This window comes from Myodes glareolus, chromosome X (genome assembly GCF_982192425.1).
Source record: "Myodes glareolus chromosome X, mMyoGla1.1, whole genome shotgun sequence".
NCBI lineage: Eukaryota > Metazoa > Chordata > Mammalia > Rodentia > Cricetidae > Myodes > Myodes glareolus.
In genome coordinates, this window is record NC_142053.1 from 51865039 (window position 1) to 51888185 (window position 23147).

The window sequence follows — 23147 nt, forward strand, 5'->3', positions numbered from 1 at the left end:
ACATTTGTGAAAATGTGTTTAATTCACTTTTAGCACTTACAAAACTGCACTTAAAGAAGTGATTTTTTTTCAAGACAAAATGTGGAAACCACATTGTTTATTGTAACTTCTATACCACCTCAGCAATGCACAGAAGCCAGTTTTCATGCCAAAGTAGCTTCCAGTTGCCAAACTGGAAAAGATAGAGTACTTTTTGGAATGTGAAGATTGGTATGCATCATACTGTGGTAGTGAGAAGGCAAAACAGCTATAGGTCAAGGCTGGACAAACTTTATATCCTTCCCCCACCATCATTTCAGAGAAACAGCTTCCCTTTTGATACACTAAATTTCAAAATTAACATTTCAGCTGACTCTTGCCAATACCAAGCAGCAGCTTCCTTTGTTGTTTCCTTCTTTATTCAGAGTCTGCCCCTAGGCACCCTCGGAAGGTTGGACCTCTTCATCAGACCAGCCAGACATTTGCTCATTGCTGTAGCCTCTCATGAGAAAGACTCTGTCCTCCCAGGAAGCTGACCCTGCCACGCTTTCAGCTTGCAGGGATCCCATGAGGCACAGAGGAGGTGAGACCTGCAACAATGGATCAGTCCCCAGGGGACTATGACTTCCATTAGCCAAGAATTCCAAATGACTGACTGTGAGGCCAGGAGCCCAAAGGGCAAGGGAATAAACCTGCTTCCTCATTTCCCCTTCTCACCACTGCCTCACGCTGCTTCTTTCTCTGGATGTCAAACTTATCATTCTAACTTGACAGAGAATGATTCATGGGTGGTAAACTTGAGGATCTGGGTGCCAAGGGTGCATCTTTTAAAATGTGTTCCCTAATTGCCTATCCTGTGCTGTACATTTGGCAGATAATGTGTCTCTGCTCTCAGGGAGCACTTGACAGAGTAGGGGAAAGGGAAGGAAATCGGCAAGTGTGGTATGCAGAGGAGATGGAAGGAGAGGGACCCTAGAAAACGCACAAAGGGTCTCCTAACTCAAACCTAGGGGCAGTGACTGTGGTTCCATACGTCTTGCTTGAGAAAGCAAGAGGAACACCCAAGTCCAGATGGGTAAGACTACAGGGAAGAATACTTGGTAGGCAACCGGTGAAAATACCCCCCAACTGAGAAGACAGAACAGTGTTAGACAAGTCAGTGATGTGAAAAATGTGACTAGATAGTTTTTTAGGGTCTTGTCCCACAACCTGAGAGCAGCGGGGATACTGTTGAGGCAAGGAAAGAGACAGGTTCAGGATTGTCAGAAGCTGGGGAAGTTACACAAAGGAGGACCAGTGCAACCTTGTTCTCAGCTTCCCAGCCTGCTGCTCTGCCCTGAAAGGTTCCAGGTTTTGTTCCTGCCTAAAAGTGGGTTATGTGATAATTAAGGGAAACAAGGAGGAAGGGTGAGCAGGTGAAAGGGTGGTTAAAGATGCTACCAGGATGATTAGTATTTTGCTTTTACCTACCATATAAGCACTGAAGCATATAACATTCTCAGTCCCAAATCCAAAAGCTCAGCTCACTCATCAATATTTCAGCATTTATTCTTGAAAATTCTCTCCTTTGGCTTTCATCTGTAATTTAAAAAATCCTCTTCCTTAATAATAACACAGCAAAAATGGGAGCTGTTGCATGCTCTACACACGAATGCCCTGTTATTAATCTCTCTATATAGGCAACAGAATCTTCTGGCAAGAGCATCCAATCTTCCCAAATCTCCTCTGGAGAGGCTGGAAAGGCTACGGCCAGGCAGATGTCAAACTGATCAGTATAAAGTAGCACTGATCCCTTCCCCCAGCATGCACCCAAACTCTGCAGAGCTGGGAGCAGAGTTTCCACTAACGAAAAAGAAGTCTTTGGATTTTCACTGTTATAATTTAGGAAGAGAGCGCGAGAGACTTAAGATACAGGGGAGCTAGAGAAAGAAAACAACAAAACAGAGGGGAAGGAGGAGGGGACTGACATAGGAGGTGAGATACAGAGAAGGAAGAAAGGAAAACTGAGACGGAAAAAAGTGGATGATGGAAAAGTTCAGGGAGAGGAAGAGAAGGGAGGAAAGCAGGGAGGGAACGGCACTAGAAGCCCCTGCTTTTCTTTAGATGCTGCATGGGGAAAAGTGGACAAACAGGCAGACAGGAGAAAATGGAGCTCCTTATGTATCTGGATGGCAAGGGCAAATGTGCAGAAAACCAGGGAAGAAGCTAGGGCACACTCTATCTCTCTTCCTCCACCCAGGGGTATGGGGCTGCTAGACTTGTCCTTCCCATCTCAGATTTCTCTAAAGCTTACAAAGCCAATGTCCCAGCCAGGCTCGTCCCTTACCTCCACCTAGGACAGTTGTCCTTCCCACAAGCTGGCTAGATATAGATGCTGAGGGGGAAGGATTTTGAGAGCTCAAACAGGTGCCAGGCTCCACAAAGATTACCTGAGGGAGGGAAACCCAGCAGGAGAGAGAATATACAGCTACCAGGCTGAAGGGGAAGAAGGGGGGGGGCAGGCTGTGGGCTGCCATCCTCTGTGCCTCCATCCAGAGGGTACAGAGAAGCAGCCCCTGCAGTCAACCCCTCTACACCTCTGTTTGACCCGAAGCTGTCATCTTTAGATACTCTGGTGCTCCCCCATGACCCCTCTGGGGCATTTTACCCCTTAGAAAAAGCATTGAGACTTTACTCTAGTGCCCCATCTTGGCTCCAGGCTGAAAAGAAAGCTGTTGGGCACAGGGGTAACAAGGCTGCCTATGTGTGTGTATTCCTCCTGGATAGTTGGAGGCTGGACCTAACACCTCAGGCTCTCCCCAAGCGGCAGCTCAGCAGTCCAAGCTCCTCCCCAGTATTCAGACAAGCTGGCAACCCCACTCCAGCTGCTGGCGACTGTGCCTTTAAATTGCTGCTTTCGGAGGGTGCATCTAGGGGGATGTGGGAGGGAGGGAAACATCTTTCTAACCGGCTCCTTCCTCCCTCCCCTCCAAGACTCTCCAGGGTTTGCAGGGTGATTGCTACCCATAGAGAATCTTTTCTGGCTCCCTGACCGGCAGGCTGAGGCCCTCCTCAGTCCAAGACAAGTCTAAGCCGGAGCTGGAGCTGGTAGGGTTTTTCATGTCAGGTTGAGTTCCAGGGGAATAGTTCTAGACCCTGACTGCTAAGGACAGGGCAGAAAAGAGGCAGGAGAGGAAAGAGGGCTCAACTCCTAGCCCAGCCACACAGGCTCCTTATTCTAGCCCAAGTTGGAGAAGGGCTCTATACTGTTGCCTTTCCCACAGGAATACCTGCTCTCACCTTGGCAGCCAGGCTAAGGAAGGACTCCAAGGTCCCTGCAGAATGGCAACTCTTGTTCCTGCAACCCTCTTCCTTCTTCTCTGGACCCTGCCAGGGAAGGTCCTCCTCAGGTGAGCTCAGTGGGGGTGAGAAGGAGGTGCATGCAAACACTAACTGGGGGCTGGTGCTAACAGACGGGGTAGCTGGCACACTTTCTTCTAAGTTTGAAAAAAAAGTCGGGAGGGCATCAGGGAAGGACACACCCTCCTTAGTCAGGACCCAGGAGCTGTCCAGTACAGATGCAGGGCCCCAGTGTGGGTTGAGCTTCTGTATGAATGAATGAATTGCACGAGCCTGGATAGGGGCTAGGTAGCTGAGTCCTAAAATGGAGGTCGCTTGTCCTGTAACTGAACCCTATCTCCATACCAACTGGATCCCTAAAATGACAGGAACATATGTCAGATGCCTGCCAATGAGGCTGCAGGTGGCACAGGTTTGCGACAGGATCCCTGCAGGATGGAGCTGGGCTACCTGAATCTTAGCTTTCTGCGCTCTCCCTGCCTTGTATACATGGCTGCTCACTGTCCTTTTAGAGGAACCAGGTAGCAGTCATTCCCTGGGTTTGCAAGCGAGGAATTCTTGGAGCTCCTTGTAAACGTCCCCTGACCATTTGCCCCTTCCCATTATCAAAAGAGCTAGTTGAGGCTGACAGGGTACACTGGGTAGAAATGATGGCTATGGTTGGGCTGCACTGCTCTTCAAAGGAACAGCTCACAAAGAGGAAAGAGTGAGCGTCAGAGCAGCGTCTTCCTCCTCTTAACCCAAGGGGTGGCCCAGAGCATTTCGCTTTCTGCCCCATTGCTTGTGTTCACAGTCAATGGCAGGCAGGAAGGGGTGTAAAGTGGGCCAGTAGGTGTGGCAGTGAAAGCAGCTCAGAGTGGAATGGCAGCTCAGAAGAGCTGAAAGGATACAAACATGACAGACATAAAGGGGTCAGGGAGTTGACCCTAGTCGAGGGGAGATTGCCTCAAGATCCACGAACAAGCTATAGAAGTAGCATGTGTACTCAGAAACTGGAGGTCATTAGAGGAAGAGGGGCTCTAAAGAGTCCTAAGCTCAGGCCATTTACTGTACGGATGGAAGCTGAAGCCTAGAGAAGGGCAGTGACCTGCTCAAGGTTGCTCAGCTACCCAGGAGCTGAGTCAAAGTTCTGTCCTCACACCAACCAAGGGTCTTGTATGAGTTCTTGACCTGTCTAGCTCCTGCCAGTGTTTGCGAACTTTCAGGAGTGAAAAAGTGAATAGAGTGGTTTCAGAAAGTAACTCTTAGTCTTGTTTCCTTAGACAAGGGAATCTCAGGAGATGGGGAACCAAAACAGGTTTGGGACTAAAGAAGATTCATAGCCTATCCTAGAGTTCTAGGACAGGGACTAGTGGAGGTGACCTGCGTGAGGCTGAGGACAGTAGAGGGGTCTGGCTGCTCTATAGGTAGGGCCATATGGCCTCCCAGCAGGCAGGTGGCAGATGGCCGACAGAAGCAACAACAGCAGCAGCAGCAGAACGCACCTGGCTAGTGTGGACATCCTGTGGTGAAGGCGCGGACTTCTGCCTGCCCCAGCATTACTACCAACATCCTTGGATTTCCCCAGCCTGCTTAAGCCACCTGCTCTGGCTACTCCTGCTGGGGGCCAGTGTAGCCTCTGTCTCCAGGGCAAGGGATTCTGCCTGCTTTGGGGATTCAAGGCAGAACTCTAGAAAGTCACGGTGGGACAGGTCTTGACTGTTCCTTACTCTGGTTCTTTGATAGATCCTCCTGGGCTACCTGCCTTGTAATAGTTCTATGACAGACACACTGAGGCTTGAGGTTACTGGCTCTGGCTCTCAATTTTGGCTTTACAATTCACTAGCTGTAGGCTCCTGGAGAAGTCACTTCACCTTCCCCTTATTGGTCCCCTATCTCCTAATCTATGTACAGTTAGACTTTCATATCCATCAGTTCCAAATCTTCAGATTCAAGCATCACAGATACAAAATACTTAATAGCACCTATGCTGGTCTGATTTGGATGTTCAGACACCTGGATTCTCTGAACAACTACATGTATAACATTCACAGTGCATCAGGTATAAGAACCCAGAAATGATTTACTAGCATACAGGAAGATATTCACAGGTTATATTCAAAGACCATACCATTTTAACATCTGAAAATTTGATTATCTACAAAGGGGTTCTAGAACCAATGTCCCTGAGATATAGAGAGCCAATTGTAATAGCTAATCAGGGAGGACTGGTATGAATTAACCAAGATAAGGCTTATGAGGCATTTAATGTGGTGCCTTGGATCCTTTAATGAGTCTATCAGTCACTGACTAGAACACAGACTTATTGGGGAAAGGGAGCCACTGGCTTAAATGAGACTAGGACACAGAAAGGCAGCTGTCATCCTGCTGCTCAGTCCCACAGTGCAGCACCCGTGGCAGCTGTGGGGATGGCAGTAAGATGCATCAATAAAGTACCTGCTCTAGCCAGGAGTCTGGCCTGAGTTCAGTCATGACGTCTACCCCTGCTCGGCTTTTGCTGAGCCGCTGGTGCCTAGTCTATATGTTGGCTAGTACACAAGTAAACAGTTATGTGGAAGGGTTTTTCTGCTCCTAGAAGAAAACTTGTGTTTATGTGTGTATAAGTGCTTGCACATGTGTGGGCACAAATATGTGTGAGTGTACACTGACATGCATGTGTGCATACATGTGTAGAGGTCTGATGCTGATGCCAAATGTTTTCTTCGATCATTCTTTACCTTATATATTGAGGCAGGCTCATTTGCTGAACCCGTATCTAGCCAGTTTCAGCGTCTCTGCCTATCCAGCTTGCCATGGGAGAGCTAGACTCCCCAGGGAAAGGATTCCAAGTGTGCTGCCATGCCCACCAGATCTTCCCTGGGTGTTGGGGGTCTCCGTGCTGTTCCCTGTGCCTGTGCAACAGTATTGTATCCAGCGATCCAGTTCCTCGGCTCTCTTAGGAGGAAAACTGACCAAAGAAAGAGGCTAAATTCTACACCAGGCCAAAACATAGTGACATTTTCCCCCAAAGCAAGCTGTGAGGTAGAGAAAGACGGGAGTTTACCTCAGTATGATCACTGTTTGGAAACTCTCCCATGGCCATAGGTTACTGTTTATCGTATTCACCTGCCTGTAGTAGCCACGACCCCATACTTTAGCACAGCTTCTTGCTATGCAAAAAAAGAAGAAAATAAATGGCACAAACCAAGCCTTCCCCAACCCCCAACAGAAGCTGGGTTCTAAGTCCTGCAAATCTCACAGCAAGCCTAAGCAACTGACGCCAGCTCTCAGGGAAGCTGTTTGTCCTAAAGCCTCTCCAAACCTCGGCTAGGCTACATTGGCAACACAGATGCTATTCTTCTCTGACAGCTTTCAAGGCTCCTTCAGGAAGAGATTACTAAGTAGGTTCTTAAAGAAGTCCAGTGTTTGAGTCCTAACTATGTCACTCAAGTTCTGAGACTTTGGGCAAGCCTGTTTTCTCACCTGTAAAATGGAAATAACAGCCCTAATATCATTTCCCAGGACTATTGCTGGGCAGCCACGTTAACTCATAACTGTCTGTCTACTCATTTAATACACCACAGACCCATTCTCTTCTGTTCCTGACTGATGGGCAGATTCATCAAAGGGTGATGTCTTGAGATGGGAAAGCAAATTCTGTGATAAATGCAGGAAACCACTATCCTCAAACTTCGTTTCTTCTCCTGTTCCCCAGTGTGGCCTTGGCAAAAGAGGATGTCAAATCTGGGCCCAAAGGGTCCCAGCTCATGTCCCCTTCTGATTTCTTGGATAAGCTGATGGGGCGAACATCTGGATATGATGCCAGGATTAGGCCCAATTTCAAAGGTAAGAAACATCCATCTACTAAATCCCCTCCACGCTTACTATTTTGGGTGGCACACTGCTTAGCCAGTACTTGATCAGCCTTAAGGAAGAAGACTGGAAGTCTGAGGCTAGATCTCATAGCTCAGAAAGAGCCTCTGCTTCCTATTGCCTCTGGATCCATGTAGCTGTCAGTCTTTTCCCAGTAGTGAGCTCACCTGCAGCTCAGAGTGGGAGTTTTGGAACTTGGGCCCAGCTTTCTGGAATGCCCTGATAATGGGCTGTGCTTTGCTACCCTTAGGCCCACCTGTGAATGTGACCTGCAACATCTTCATCAACAGTTTTGGCTCCGTCACTGAGACCACCATGGTAAGGGGTCTTCCCATTCCCCACTTCCATTCCAGTGTGAATGGGAGCTCACCAGATAGCAGGCATTTCCTTTCTATTGCCCTCTTCCTGCTTTGTGATCACAGCTTAAGCCACAGGAGATTGGAATTGATGACTGAGAGATTACTCTTAGTCCAGGGTTGCCCCTAACTAAATGCAAAATCATCGAAGAGCAGTTCATCAAATATGTGAAGTAACCCAATGCAGAGTGTAGGTTTTTGAATTAGAAAAACCTGAGTTCAAATTGTAATTCTGCCAGCGAAATGTTAAGCAAGTTGACTTCATTCTTTCCTGGTCTTTGTTATCCATATGCAAAGTGCAGATCATGAAACCATTCTCTATGCAAGAAAGATGAGAGGCTTAAATAAGACGATGCTTATGAGGAAAGCACTTAGAGTCGAGGAAGTGGCTCGGTGATACAGTATTTGCCTAGCATGTTCACAAATCTGGGTTCAACCTCCAGTCCTACCACAAAAGCACTTAGCCGAGAGTCTGGTGTATAATAGACATTTAAATGAATGTATTTCTCTTCCCATCTTTGCCATACTTGGCCAAAGTGGGCTTTTTCCACTGGAAAGTATCTACTGGCCCCAAGATGCATCTCCAGCATTTCCTCCTCATGGCCCTTCTGCTCATGTTGGTTTTACTGGACCCCTGGGAAAACCACCGTCTCTGATAAGTCCTCCTTGCCACCCTTCCAGGACTACCGGGTAAATGTCTTCTTACGGCAACAGTGGAATGACCCACGATTGGCCTACCGAGAATATCCTGATGACTCTCTGGACCTAGACCCCTCCATGCTCGACTCTATCTGGAAGCCAGACCTCTTCTTTGCCAATGAGAAGGGGGCCAACTTCCATGAGGTGACCACAGACAACAAGTTACTCCGCATCTTCAAGAATGGGAATGTGCTCTACAGCATCAGGTGCTCCTAGCATATAGCAAGGGGATTTTGTAGTAAGAAGCGGCAGCCAGATGGAGATAGAAGAGCAGGAAGATGGTTCGTGCTATACAAATGTGCCAGTCCAGTGAACTGATATACTTTTTACTGTTCCCACCAGATTGACCCTCATTTTGTCCTGCCCAATGGATCTCAAGAACTTCCCAATGGACATCCAGACCTGCACGATGCAGTTAGAAAGCTGTAAGTGTCTCTAGTGAGCAGCAAGGCCAGGCCTAGATTAACAGCTAGTCAATATCCTCCAATGATATTTCAGACCGGAGAGGGACTGACCCAAGCACATGCCACCAATTCTTGTCATGGATGAGACTAGAAGCCAAGGGTCCTTGCCACCTAGCCCAGTGTGGTTTCTGTGTTCCCACATTACTTTCTGGGCTGACTATTCCATAGAGCTGGGGAACATAATGATGCCCAGCCTTCTGAAGAAACATGCTTGAACTGGCCATGGGCACTCTCTGAAGGGTGCTTCCTCTGTTCCTATTTCCTCCTTCAGTCCCTGACGTAGCTTTACCTTTACCCTCTCAGGATTAAGACACTGACAATGCCCATTTATGCCAGCTTGGGGCAAGATGGAGATACACTAGGAGCTCTGATTCTCCATGAAATACAGAGAGTGATTATGAAGAATGAGAGGGTAGCTTCAGGCACACAGATAGGACAGTGTCTAGAGCGGCAAAGTCAGCCACGGTCCTCTATGCAAAGGTGTCAACCTATATGGGCTGGCAAATGTTCAGGAAAGTCAAAGGATGGCAAGGATGGGTCATCATGTACTTTCACTATTCATCTGTCACCTGGGAGAGATAAAACTGAGATCAGGAGAGATCCCTCAGAGAAGAAAACTTGTTGCACTGTTTCTAGCACATGGGGACAGTGATGGAAAGAAAGTACCCCCATGGTCCACCCTCTAGAATTTATACGCCATCTTTCCAGGCAGGTTCCCATCATCCCTCATAATTTTAAAACCTGGAGGAGCAGCCTTCACTAGCCTCATTTGACAGAAGAGTAGATGCTGTGGGAATTCGGTCTGAGATGACCCATCTGAAGCCACAGAGCTACAGCGGACCTCTCTAGATACTGTAAACCTCAGTCGGCCCTTACATGTGAGAGCACAGTCATGTCTGTGACAGGAGCCTTCATGAACTGCCAGTAATCTGGGAGCAATTTGGCATGCTCAGCTATTAAGTCTCAATTTTTTCCAATTCAAGTCCCTGGCTAGGAGTCTGTGACCACATTCTTCCATGCATGACTGGAGGGACAGAAATAGCTCTCTCTTCCCTGAGGGGAAGTGGCAGAAGCCCTGGCTCTGAGGCTCAGCTCAGGACATGTGGTTGGTACACATGCTTACTCCTCTGGGTTTAAGAAGTGCCAGGAGGTTCCCAGCTGGGGTCCTTGACATCTTTCCAAACTTCTTGGCCTGCATCCTAAGTCTAACAGAGTAATTTCTCTCTAGGCATTTACCAAGCTTGAGACGTACATAGTAGGGTAATCTAGGATCTTTCTGACTTGTTCATTTAGTTCAAGCCCGTGAGACAATTGAGGAAATGCCCTCTTCAGAAACATTCCCTTTCCCAAGATTTAGAGTGTCATTTCTAAACCCCAAACCTTGTTTCCCAACGATGCACCCTTGGTAACTTTAGCTCCACCTCTGTCCTCACCTAAAACATGCACTCTGAAGTTCTTTGATACTTTTGTCACTTGCAGTTGGCTACACGATGAATGACCTTGTATTTGAGTGGCTAGAAGATGCTCCTGCTGTCCAAGTGGCTGAGGGGTTGACTCTTCCCCAATTTATCTTGCGGGATGAGAAGGATCTAGGTTATTGTACCAAGCACTACAACACAGGTAAGACTCAGGCAGGTCTTTATCATTTATAAGGCACTAGAGGGTCTCAAAATGAGAGACAAAAGGGGACAAGGCAACCAGGTCCCACTAGAGGCTCAATAGAATAGAAGAGATACGATGCTACACACTTCTTATACCTGATTTCACCGTGGCAGAGGCTGTCAGCATCACTTTCATAAAGAGAATACAGAAAGGCTAGAGAGATGGCTCAGCAGGTCAACTGACAACCTGAGTTTCATCCCCAAAACCCACATTGTGGAAAGAGAGAACTGACTCCCACAAGCTGTCCTCTGACCACACACACACTGAGACATGCTCATACTCACACATATGCATGTAGAAAAAAATGAATAACTGTAAAATAAATTTTAAAAAGAAAGTTATGAAGGGGGGTAGAGTTTGAATCAGTTGTTACACAATTACAAGATGTCAAATTTAAAATTCAAATCCAGATCCATGCTCGTATCTCTCGCATATGCTGCAGAGTGAAGAGGCTGTGACAATGAGCAAAGGGTCTCATTTTCCTGTGAAAGCTGGGAAGTCTACATTTAGGAGGTGTCAACAGCTGTGCACATATAGAGGAAACAGGCCAGAGGGAGCAGGCGGCTGACCAGGCCCACTTTCTGCAGTCACATCCACTGCCTGACTCTCCTGAACTAACTTCTTTTCCTGAATGTGGAGGAAGCAGAGAGTAACTGGTTTTGTTTTTTTCTGACTGGACAGCTTAATCCTTTGGCTTTCTTAAGAGTTGCTGGCTCCTCATAACTTTTAGCAACTTAGCTGTGTGGGAGGAACAGTTCCTTGAATTTAGAAACTACAACTAGAAATTGGTAGAAACTTGGGTGGGAGAATGGCAGTTTGTATGTAGGGGAATTGTTTTCAAGCTTTTGTACTCAATATATTCGCCTGGGAGTCTTTCAAAAACACTGATTCTTATGCGATCACATATACTGGAGGAAATGTCTAGAAATTTTCATGTTAACAAGTATCATGAGGCCTGTAATACAGGTAGTGAGGGAAACATTATATTTTGAGAAATGTTAGTTTAGAAGCTAATTTTCCCCTACTTATTTAATACAAGAATTCTACCCTTAGAATGTATTTTAGGAACATTACAAAATATCTCACTGGCTTTAGTCACTAAGGTTTCTCTGCCACTATTAGTGCTAACAAAAACGTGGAATTGCTCTAAATATCCACCCATGGGGTAGAAGTAAATTCAACAGTGTGTCTACTTGGTAAAGTAGTATGCTGTCATGAACATACTTTCACAGTTCTTAGATCTTCATGGGAAAGCACAAACTACAAAAGGGATATGATATAATGTTGCATAAAAACATGGCTATACTGTGATTAAAAAAAGCAAAAATATGCGTGCAAAAACCCTGAAAGGAAATACTACTACTAAATATTTCTAAAGCAATATGATACAATGTATAAAGCAAAAACATTTAAGTAATATAAACCTGAGTTTAGATTCTAGCTTCTTTAAATACCGTTGGGTACCCTTGAGAAATTTAGTTTAATCTCTTTATGTTTTAGTAGCCTTATCTGTAATATGAGAGATAACCATTTTACCCACCCCCAAAAAATGCTACAGGATTTAACGTATTAAAATCCAGTCACTTAGTAGTGATTTGATAAATATGAGCTTAAGAATGTTATTCTTTCTCTTACTCTTCTATATTAAACAAATGTTAATCTTAAAATTAAAACCCACACTATTACTACAATAAAGAATGAAGGAAAGCACAGGAAGAGAATATGAATATATAATAAAGGCATGTCACAGGAAGAAGCCCACGGTGGGCTCAGGAATGAGTAGGAGGTCATAGAATCATACAGCATGCCAAAGTCCAAAGCAGTAACAGTTTAAATCACTGGTCTTGAGTAATCAGATAAAGTTAAGCCTTAGTCAGAATAACATCAAAGCACAGAGTTGGTTCTCCATGTTCACATGTTCTATGTCTAAGGGTCCATCCAATCTCAGAACACGAGCATTAATAATAAATTTCATGTGCTGAACACATATAGACTTTTCCTTATCATTAGTACCTAAAAATTCAGTGTAACAATTATTGACATTGAACTTACATTGTGTTATAACGTAAGTAATCTAGAGCTGAAAAGATGGCTCAGAGGATAAATGAGCTGAGTTCAGTTCCCACCAGTTCCACATGGTGGAAGGAGAGAACTGACTAATAAAAGTTGTCCTCTAACTTCAACACATATGATGCACACACATACACACACAGGTAAATGTTTGAAATGAATAATACAGATCTAATTTAAAGTATATAAAGTGTATATATATAATCACATTTGTATTTAAATATATATGGGATTTGGGTATCTACAGATTTTAGTATCTGGCTTTTAGTCTTGAAAGCCATCTCCCAGTGAATATTTGGAGATGGCTGTACAAATCTGCTTTTCCTCTTGTGTTATCCCAAGTCTCTAGTTTTGAGAAAAGCTGTTAATGAATGTTTTCTTAGCTTTGGAGTCGTGGGAAGCAGGATAAATTAAAGAGGGCTGGCATGTGAAAAGGAAGAACACTGAGATATGTGCCCAGAACCAATGTATTTTTTATGGTGGAACAGAATAGTGCTTCCTTATCCTCTATGGGAACCTGCTTTCCAGTATCCAGAGCTGATCTCTGTTGCAAATCCTTTCCCACTGTATACTAGCTTGCTCTTCTCACTTGCTTAAGACACAGGGAGTGTGTATTCCAGCTGTTACTAGAGATTCAGGGATATGAGCAAGTACAAGGAAGGATGGTGAGATATAAATGAAGCCCAAACTAGTTCTTTCATAACGATGATTTAATGGTAGAAACAGCTTCTGTGCTCAGCACCTCAACTACAATATTTCATTTAACTTTTCTAACAGCCCAATGATGGAGTTGCTATTGCTAATTACTCTGCTTTACAGGCAAAGAAACTAGTTCAAAAAGCTTGGGTGGAACTTGGCATGGTGGTACAGCAGAGAATTCCAAATTTGATGTTACCCTGGGCTACATAAAAAGACCTTGTCTCAAAAACAAAAGGCGTAACAATCAAAAGGCTTGAGTGAATTATTCAAGATCACATAGCTATTAAGCGAAAACCTGAGATTCAACCCCAGAGAGTCTGAGTCTGGAGCCCTCTTATTCTTTATCCTCTTTCTGTAATTGTTACTTGAAAGATCTTATGCTCTATGCTAAAATTCCAGGAGCAAGAAGGCAATCTTTATGGCTGATTTGAGAGCCTTCATAGTATAGTATCTAACATTACCTGGGGCCATTTTGAAAGTATCATTTATTGGCCAGCTGTGGATCCCAGAAGTTGGTTCAGCAGAGCTGCCCTATTCCTGACCCATACTCCCTCAGGCTAAGTAAGCTGCAGTCTGGGGACTCAGAGCCTAATACTTCATTTCTTTGCTTACAGGAAAATTCACCTGCATAGAAGTGAAGTTTCACCTGGAGCGGCAGATGGGCTACTACCTGATTCAGATGTACATTCCCAGCCTACTCATTGTCATCTTGTCCTGGGTCTCCTTCTGGATCAACATGGATGCTGCCCCTGCCCGTGTAGGCCTTGGCATCACCACTGTCCTCACCATGACAACCCAGAGCTCTGGATCGAGGGCCTCTTTGCCCAAGGTGAAGAAATATGCAAGAGAGCCTACTTGACATCAAACCGCTATTTCCCATGCATCGCACACTCCGCACTGAGCTACTCCCTTTCTACCCCGGATTTAAGGTTGTAACTAGGGATAAGCAATAGCTGGCATCAAACATTTCCTCTTCTCCATAACATACTATTAATAACAGCATAACAATGTGAATATTGCTGGCTTGGGAACGAGCAGAGTCAGTGCCTTACTTAATTTTCTTTGGGAAATATTAGCATGCTCCATATCAAAAGACCCTTCTCACATAGAAAGTTCCATTCTCACAGAGTACAGGTGAGAATGAAGGTCAGAGAGGTTAGACTACTTCCTCAAGGTCAATTCTGTCCAGAAACAACCAAAGAAATAGCCGCGTTTTGAACCAAATTCTGTCCTCGTTCTTTAACAAGTAAGGTACTATTACAAAGTGTTCTAAATATAGTGTTTATTTTGGGGGTAGGAGAATATTTTGAGGTTGCAAATATAATAGCAATTAAAGACAGTAGACTCTGATCATCTGGGGCCTGTTAATGTTTTGACTATGCAGAAAAATTTGTGCTGATAGGACTAAGAACAGTTCTCCCTGCAATGTGTATTCATGTAGGGAAGTTAAAGGTCACCTCAAAGTCCTTATGGTCAGCAAGGCTCGGAGCAAATCAGTAAGTGAAGTCATTTGTTTCTGTCAATAAATAGTTGTTGAGCACATACTACAGACCAGGTACTGTACTTGGTCATGGAAGAATAATAACTCTTGCCTTAAATATATTCCCTCTTATTCCGATTTGTTGGGAATCTGGCTCTGAGAAATGCTATCTATCATACGACTTTTTTATTGGAGACTTAAGCAACATGTAATACGGATATTGATGGCATGTTTATGAAATTGCTATAGGGCATTTAAATGTAGATGAACAGAGTCAGGCAGATACATTTAGGTTTAAATCCCAGCCTCATTATTTACTAATAGTATGACCTTGGGTAAAGTGTCTCTCAATTGCCTTGCCTATAATAAGAAAGTAAGAATTCTACCCCCTCCATGGGGTTATTATGAAAAATAAAGTATGTATTAGCATACAAAGACAGTATTTTACACATAATAATTGCTTAATAAATGCTAACTGCTTTATTAATTATCAGGTGTCAGTGTTAAAAAAGAATGAGGATTGGATCTAGGAATAAAGCAGATGGTATTTCTCCTACTGATGTTTCATTTGCTAGGAAACCTTTGATCTACTCCAAAGTCCCCTAGAGAGGTAAACAGGGATCAAGTTCAGATTAGGACCAAGCGCCTGAGAAGAAGTTGTCAGGAATCCTTTCCTGTATGTGTTTCCTAAATGGACTGAGGTATTAATGGGGCTCTTAGAGGCAGCCTATCTGTATTTTAATAAATAAAGCTTGCCTGAAGATCAGAGAGTAAAACAGCCAGCCACTGGCTCTTACTCAGTCTGAAATGGGGATCCTGCCTCCAGGAATCGCAGAATAAGACAGTGTCTGTGAGCTATCTCCTCCAGTCTTATATTCCTCTCTAGGGTTGGAATTAAAGGCATGCACTACCCAGTTTCTATGGCAAACTAGTGTGGCTACTGGGATTAAAGGTGTGTGTTAGCACTGCCTGGTCTGTAAGGCTGAGCAGTGGGACTGTTTTACTCTCTGATCTTCAGGCAAGTTTTATTTATTAAAACACAAACGAAAAAACACTACATCCATCTCTAGAGGAGAGCCATTGGGCCAGCCTGGGCTATGATACTTATTATAATAGCCTTATATGGGGATCACTGCATTAAGAGCCCTGCCCCAATTTTTTATCTCTGTCAAGTAAGAAGATTCTTTATAACCCAGGAAGATACCACAATTTATGCCTTCTTTTGAAAAGAATTTCATTTCTGGTTTCCCCTTGCAAATGAGCACTATCCATCTGCTCCAAGGTGTCAAAAGCTTCCTCATGCAGAGAAATGAACTTTGCTAAGGGGTTATTTGTTTGCAACTATGACTACTACTTGTCATATTTTTGTGACTTCTGAATAGCCTCATTAGCCAGTAGGCAAAATATTCAGGTGTGGACTCTAAAATGACTAGTCTTGCTAACTAGATCCATGGATCCTAAAGTGACTAGCCTTGCTAACCAGATCCACGGACCCTAAAATGACTAGTCTTGCTAAGCAGATCCATGGACCGTAAAATGACTAGTCTTGCTAAACAGACCCATGGAGTCAAAGCATCAGCAAGTCACGGAGCTCTTACTCACCCTGAGTCTGTGCAACATTAGATTTCCTTGAGGATACAAGAAAGGAGATGGGGTCAAGCCAGAGGCATCTGATAGCAACAACACTCTCACCCAAAACATAACTGTACTATCTAGGATGAGAGCAAAAGAGATTTCTTGGAAAGGAAACTCAGCTGGGGTGGTCTTTCTCCATAGTCTCCAGAAACCATCCCTTCATTGCTTTGTGGAACACCCTAAAGGCACCGATTTCCATCTCTTTGCCAGGTTCTTGATATACATAGCTGCAAGAGGAAAAGTTAAATGAAAGATATGATATAAAATTGTACTAGGGAGGGAGGATAAAATTCTCTATATCTTGCCTTTAGCTCATGAGACAAAGAAAGGAAAGAAGGAAAGAGACAGCAAGTAGGAGCCAGCAAAGACAATCACATCACTACATCTTCTATCCACTCATTCAAAAACTACTTACTGTGTTCCAAGCACTCAGGTATTGGGGTAGAACACTGAACACCATGAAAATAGTTCCTGACATGGAAAAGCTCAGGCTAGTGGAAGAATTGCTTAGGTATGTGATGGATGCTAAAGAGGTCTAGGTAAGCCAGTCCATCTAGAAGGAAAATACACACTAGGATGACCAGGAAAGGCCTCTCAAAAATAGGGCATCTTATGTGTAAGCTAAAGAATAAGATATCCAAATCAGAGTGGAGAGGAGACTGGCTTCTTTAAAAACACTGAAATACTTCACTGTTGCAGGATCATAGATTATAAGGGGCACACTGAGGCTGAAGAGGTAGGCAGAGATCAAAGGCAGTAAGTGTAGCAATCTAGATCACAAGGGTTACAGAGAACCTCCAAAGGGTCTTGGGGGGTTGTGATATGATCACAGGAATTGTTTTTAAATGTATTAATGACAAAATTATTATTAATAAGCCACAAACACATAAGGCGTACCTTTTATTAACAGGCCAAAGCCCTTCATGAGTGTCCCTTGTAACGGCCTCATTACTGATCTTCATATTAAAGTCTTTAAAAACCCTGAGACCCCAGTGGGCCTGGGCGGACAGACAGTAAATGAGATGCCTTCTTCATAGGTGGCAGAGCAAAGACAGCACCAAGGAATTCTTAATCAGAGTTAGTCAGTAACCCAATACTACTCACTCTTTCTGTGGAACTGTCCAGAAATGAAAGCAGGGTTTACCAACTTTAACACCTCCATTGGAGCAGATAGTTCTGGTGTGTGTATGCTATAGAGGGAGGAATGGTATACACTTAAAATGCTTAACAGTATCCTTGTCTTCTACCCATGATGCACCAGTAGCTAGCACCACTCTAAAATCATGTTGACAAAATTTTTGGTAAACACTGCTAAACGCTCTTGTGGGTGGAGCAGTTTTTTCCAGTTAAGAACCACTAAGATGGGGCTGGAGAGATGGCTCAGAGGTTAAGGAGCATTGCCTGCTCTTCCAAAGGTCCTGAGTTCAATTCCCAACAACCACATGGTGGCTCACAACCATCTGTAATGGGGTCTGGTGCCCTCTTCTGGCCTGCAGGCATACACACAGACAGAATATTGCACACATATAAATAAATAAATATAAAAAAAAGAACCACTAAGATGGGAGGTTAGGGATATAGTTTACTGGATATAGTATACATATAGTATATAAAGAATGAAGTCATGGGTTCAATCTCCACTATCAGAGAAAACTAACAAGTGGAGAATCTACCCAATGGAACCTTTTCCTTCCCCAGGATCTGCAGCAACCTCAGTGCCATATAATGCAAAAGCTGATAGAAAGAAGTTACTCTTCAGGAATCCTGCTCCTGACAGGAAGCTATATGGAGAGAGCTCAAAACTACACAGGGAATCCCCCTGGTTAAGAAAGTGAAAGGAACTTAATATACTAAAGTTCTGTCCCTCCTCTTAGACTCACCTAGCCGTAACATGTTCCTGGAGAGGTTGGTGATCAAACACTCTTAAAAGCTGCTGAGGGCAGGTACTAGATGAGCGCAGCTGGAACCAGATGGGTGGATGCCAACAGTGTCTTGCAGTTACTGAAGGTCATGACAAAGGCTAGGTGGCACTCCCTCAGAATTCTGCCATTCTTTCCAAGGTGAGAGATGGAGGTTTAGCTTACCTTTGCATTCCACTTCTCAGCAGGGAGGCCTGAAAAGGCAGCAGTAAACTTCACAGGGTGAACAGAGAATGGGAATGGAGGAGCTCCTAGTCTGCCAGTGAACCTGTACCTAGGTAACTCTCAAGCTCATTGATTTGAAGGCTCTGAAATTCCCAGTACTAATGCCGCCTTTCTAACTAAGTGATCTCTGCTAAGACCATTTCTCTCTGAGTATTAAATGTTCACATACCTCACATGGGAATTGTGAACTCTCCTTAATTATCACTGTGGCTATGAGAAACTCAGGGGACACCAGAGAGCCAACAAATATGAATTTTGATTATTGCTATTTACTACAAGGGAAGAATCAGAAGAATAAATACAGGAAGAGTAGGGAGGAAAGGCTCATAGACATGAAGGGTGGAGGCTGCTGAGAAAGGATTAGCCCAGGCTCACTGACATGGTCTTTAGATATGTATACATATCATGACAGACTTATTTAAATCACACAAGTTTCAGGATAAAACTGAACAATAACAGGCAATTGATATGGACTGGAAATCCACTGAATAGTCCATGGAAGGACTCCAGAAGGATAACTGCTCTATTGATGTATATTGCAGGTATCCTATGTGAAGGCAATTGACATCTGGATGGCTGTATGCCTACTCTTTGTATTCGCTGCCCTGCTTGAGTATGCTGCTGTCAATTTTGTCTCTCGTCAGCACAAGGAATTTATGAGACTTCGTAGAAGGCAGAGACGGCAACGCATGGTGAGTACCAACAGGGAGGGTTCTACTTCCTTTCTCCTTTGAACTCCTTCTTCCTTATTACCCCTCCCACAAACCAAGTCCCAATCTAGAGATCTAGTACTGGGCAATCAGGAATCCCAGATTCTAGTCCCAGGCTGGTGACAGTAAAATTAAATACTTGTTTGTTTTATCTATCCAATGGTACAATAACCCCTATAAGGTAGTAGAGGGATTAAGAGTATGGCATATAGTAAGCACTTAAAACATGTTAGCCAAGGTTATGCATAATGGTGCACGCCTTTAATCCCAGGACTCGGGAGGCAGAGGCTAGAGGATCTCTGTGAGTTTGGGATCAACCTGATCTACAGAGAGAGTTCCAGGGCAGCCAGGACTACATACAAATCCTGTCTCAAAAAATAAATAAATAAACAAAAGCATATTTGCCAGTCTTAGATCCTTATTGACTTAGCACAAATGTTATTGCTTTCAGACGTAATTGTAGGGTAAAAAGGGCCAGACAAAAAACACACCTGGACCCTGAAACCAGAGCCAGTGAAAGAAACACAACCTGGCCCCGAATCCAGAGCCAAAGGGTTAAAAAGAGTCAGTGAAAAAAAAAACACACTTTGGTCCTGAAACGGGAGCCAAAGAAACACACTCTGTCCCTGACCAACTCAGCACAAAAAACAACGAATCCCTGAACATGAATCTAGCCAACAAAAAACAACCAATCCCTGAACATGAATCCAGTCAATCTCTGAGATTGTCCAAACTTAGAGATTGAAATCTTACCAATTCCCACCCTGAAAATTTTCACCTTGGGAAAACTTCACCCCTATGAAGCCCTATATAAGCCCTGTGCCTATTCAGTTTGTTGTTGCTCTTTTTCCACCCTGGCAGAGGCAGCCACCCTCCTGGATTCTTCCCTCCCTATAAAGCTCTTGAATGAGGTTTGGGTGAGACCTTCTTTCACCAGAATGGAGTGGCTGGAGCAGAGCAGAGTTGAGCAGAACTGTGACAACTTTGCTGGGGAAACCTTCTCTTGCCAGAGCAGAGTTGTTACATTGGGAAAACCTTCCCCTGGGGCAGGACTATAAGCTGGTACACTTAAGGTGACTCTGTGGTACTCCTGGGCTCCCAAATGCCAGGATCCCTTTCCATCTGAGCTGCAATATTTAAAGTAATAATAGTTGTTCCTGGTTTTCCTCACATCAAGAAGGAAGGTACTCTTAAGCTGTCCTACTGGCAAGAACTCAGAGTCAGACACTAGTACCTTTGAAGAGGAGTACTGAAAGATGGTCCCCATATTTGAATTGTAATTGAAAGATCACTACTTGCCTCTTCTGACTGGTGGGATGTGTGCTGATCTTCAACAGGTACTTCGGAGTTGTTAGGCTTGAGTGGTGTCCTTCCTCAGTCCTGTTTGTTAGCCCTATTCCTTCCATAGCAGAGTGATCACCAAGGGGGGAGAGACAGAAGAGGAAGTTGTCATGACAACAGAAGCAGTTTTCCCTCAATTGCCCAGACAATAGGCACTAGGTAAGTTGTCATGACAACAGAGATGTCTGAGCTACCCAGAGAAAAGCAAGCTCCAATTACAGCAAAATCAAAAGCTTTGCTCCTGGTTGCTTAATCTTTAGAAGCACAATGTCTCAAGCTTTGACTCCTTGTTTTCTGCCTAATCCAGAGGCTTCGAAACCAAAATGCCAAGCACATGATTACTTTTGGAGGACAAAAAAAAAACCCAAATTAACCAAACCTACTGTTAAAAATCTTGACTCTAGGTGGCAGCAGATGTAGTTCAGGGGCAAAGTGCTTGCCTAGCATATACATAAATCTTGAATTTGATCCATAGTGTCACACAGACACACACACAAATTCTGACTCTAGCCTATCTGAGATATACTAATACTTTGTCCTTCCTAACACCCAACTCCCACCTCGGTTGCTCCTAGAGCACCCCGCCCATATGACTTCTAATGATCATGCAAACTGCATGATTTCACATTTCTTTCTGGGGAAAACGGCTCCTATCTCATGTATATTTTTCGGAATACCAATTCTTTGCTCTTTAGTTTATTCACGGTTCCTAAATAGTGAGCCCTCTAGTGGATGGATCTACAACTGCATCTCTTTGAATATATTCTTACAGAGACTGGCCCATAAGACTTCTTGCCTCATTAATTCAGGTAGACTGGTTTAGTGGGTGTCCCCATCATCGTCTTGACCTCTTTGCTCATATTCTCACTTCTGCCACTCTTCAACTGGACCTTGGGAGCTCAATCCAGTGTTCTGCTGTGGGTCTCTGCCTCTGTTTCCATCAGTTGCTGTGAAGGTTCTATGGTGATATTTAAGATAATCATCAGTCTGACCACAGGACAAGGCCAGTTTGGGCACACTCTCCTCTATTGCTTAGGGTCTTAGCTGGGGTCATCCTCGTGGATCTATGGGAATTTCTCTAGAGCCAGGTTTCTTGCTAACCCCATAATGGTTCCCTCCTCAACTCCCCACTTCTCCCCTCCTTTTCCCCTTCTCCTCTCCCTTCTCTCCCCAGCATTATGTTCCCAATTTTGTCAGGTGATCTTGTCTATTTTGACTTTCCAGATAGATCTATATATGTTTTTCTTAGGGTTCACCTTGTTACTTAGATTCTCTAGGATCATGAACTATAGGCTCGCTATCCTTTATTTATAGTTATCATTCACTTATGGGTGAGTATACACCATCTTTATCTTTTTGGGTCTGGGTTACCTCAGTCAGGATGGTGTTTTCTAGTTCCATCCATTTGCATGCAAAATTCAAGATGTCATTGTTTTTTACTACTGAGTTACTCTTATAACACCAGCCGGACTGGGAAGGAACAAGCATAGGACCAAACTAGTCCCTCTGAATGTGGTTGACAGTTGCATGGCTGGGGCAGACTGAGGGGCCACTGGAATTGCAACCAGATTTGCCTCTGCTGCTTGTGCTGGCTTTTGGGGAGCCTGTTCTCTTTGGATCGACACCTTGCTCACCCTAGATACAGTGGGGAGGGCCTTGGACCTTCTCCAGGGTCATGGTGTGTCTTGTCCTCTCTGGGGAGTGGATGGAAGGTGGGTGGGTTGGGGTGGAGGGAATGCGAATCGGGGAGGGAGTGGAAATTTGGATTGGGTATTATGATGAAAAAAGTTATTTTTTAAAAAAGATTTCTTGCCTCATAGTGGGGACAGGAAAGCATGTAGAGTTAGAAAGGAAAAGAAAACAGGATTATCCCTTTTCTAAAATAATATCTTTATTATTTTAGACTCTCTTGACCTTTTCTTTAGTTGTGTGAAACTTATCTGCAGGTACCAAAATCATTCATAGGAGTTTTTGATGTATTTTAACACTGCCTTCCTAGGAATGAACAGCAGGTCATCAAATAGTCTAGAGTCTCTTTTCTACCTAAAATGCCTGTGTTGACATCCCAGTAACAAAGATTGCTACAGTTACTACAGAGCTACTCAGCTTGACCTCAGTCCCACCTCCTATCCCGTACCCATTCAACCAGCTACTGCCCACATTTTGTCTGCTCATGTTTATATGCAGGTTAGCATGTGCTTATAACAGAGTGTGCTACCGTACAGTTATTACGAAGTTACTTAGTAGTTGCTTGATGTCTAAATAGGACACTGTGGCTTGCCTAAAACTGGGCTGTGGCTTATTATTAATGTGATAAAGCCTGAAAATCAAATCTGTGTCGTCCATCAATAATATCCCTTTCATGAGTTTCCTAAAGCTAATGTGACCCCAGTGGGGCTATCCAGGAATTTTGGAGGCCCTAAACTGGCTCAAGAAGTTGACAGAGAGCTCATATTTGTCTAGACCTTCTTTTGGGGCCTTGATATTCCAGTAAAAGAACTAGAAACCTTCAGCCTGAGAAAACCCAATGGAAGAGGAGAGAAATATTATAATTGTCAGGAGCCCAGAGTCAAGGTCACGATAGGGTTCTTCAGGAGCCAGTCAACTGTCCGTCTAGCTCTAGGGCTAGTCATTGTCTTTCTAACCTCTCCTTAACCACTTGTCTCCCCTACAGAGTGGTCTTCTCCCACAGCACTGCCGAAAATAGTGGGTGTTTT

The 23147-nt window shown here is 44.1% G+C and overlaps 1 protein-coding gene across 1 annotated transcript in view; it reads left to right on the plus strand.

Annotated features, from left to right (window-relative positions):
* The first annotated feature begins 2858 nt into the window (after positions 1 to 2858).
* LOC125415537 (glycine receptor subunit alpha-4) overlaps positions 2859 to 23147 on the plus strand; it is a 28227-nt gene continuing 7938 nt past the window's right edge. The window contains exons 1-8 of the mRNA XM_048457817.3: positions 2859 to 3368; positions 7013 to 7143; positions 7421 to 7488; positions 8208 to 8431; positions 8568 to 8650; positions 10169 to 10309; positions 13735 to 13949; positions 18922 to 19071. Coding sequence (XP_048313774.1) covers positions 3301 to 3368; positions 7013 to 7143; positions 7421 to 7488; positions 8208 to 8431; positions 8568 to 8650; positions 10169 to 10309; positions 13735 to 13949; positions 18922 to 19071 — 1080 coding nt within the window. The 5' untranslated portion in view covers positions 2859 to 3300. The remainder of the gene's footprint in view (positions 3369 to 7012; positions 7144 to 7420; positions 7489 to 8207; positions 8432 to 8567; positions 8651 to 10168; positions 10310 to 13734; positions 13950 to 18921; positions 19072 to 23147) is intronic.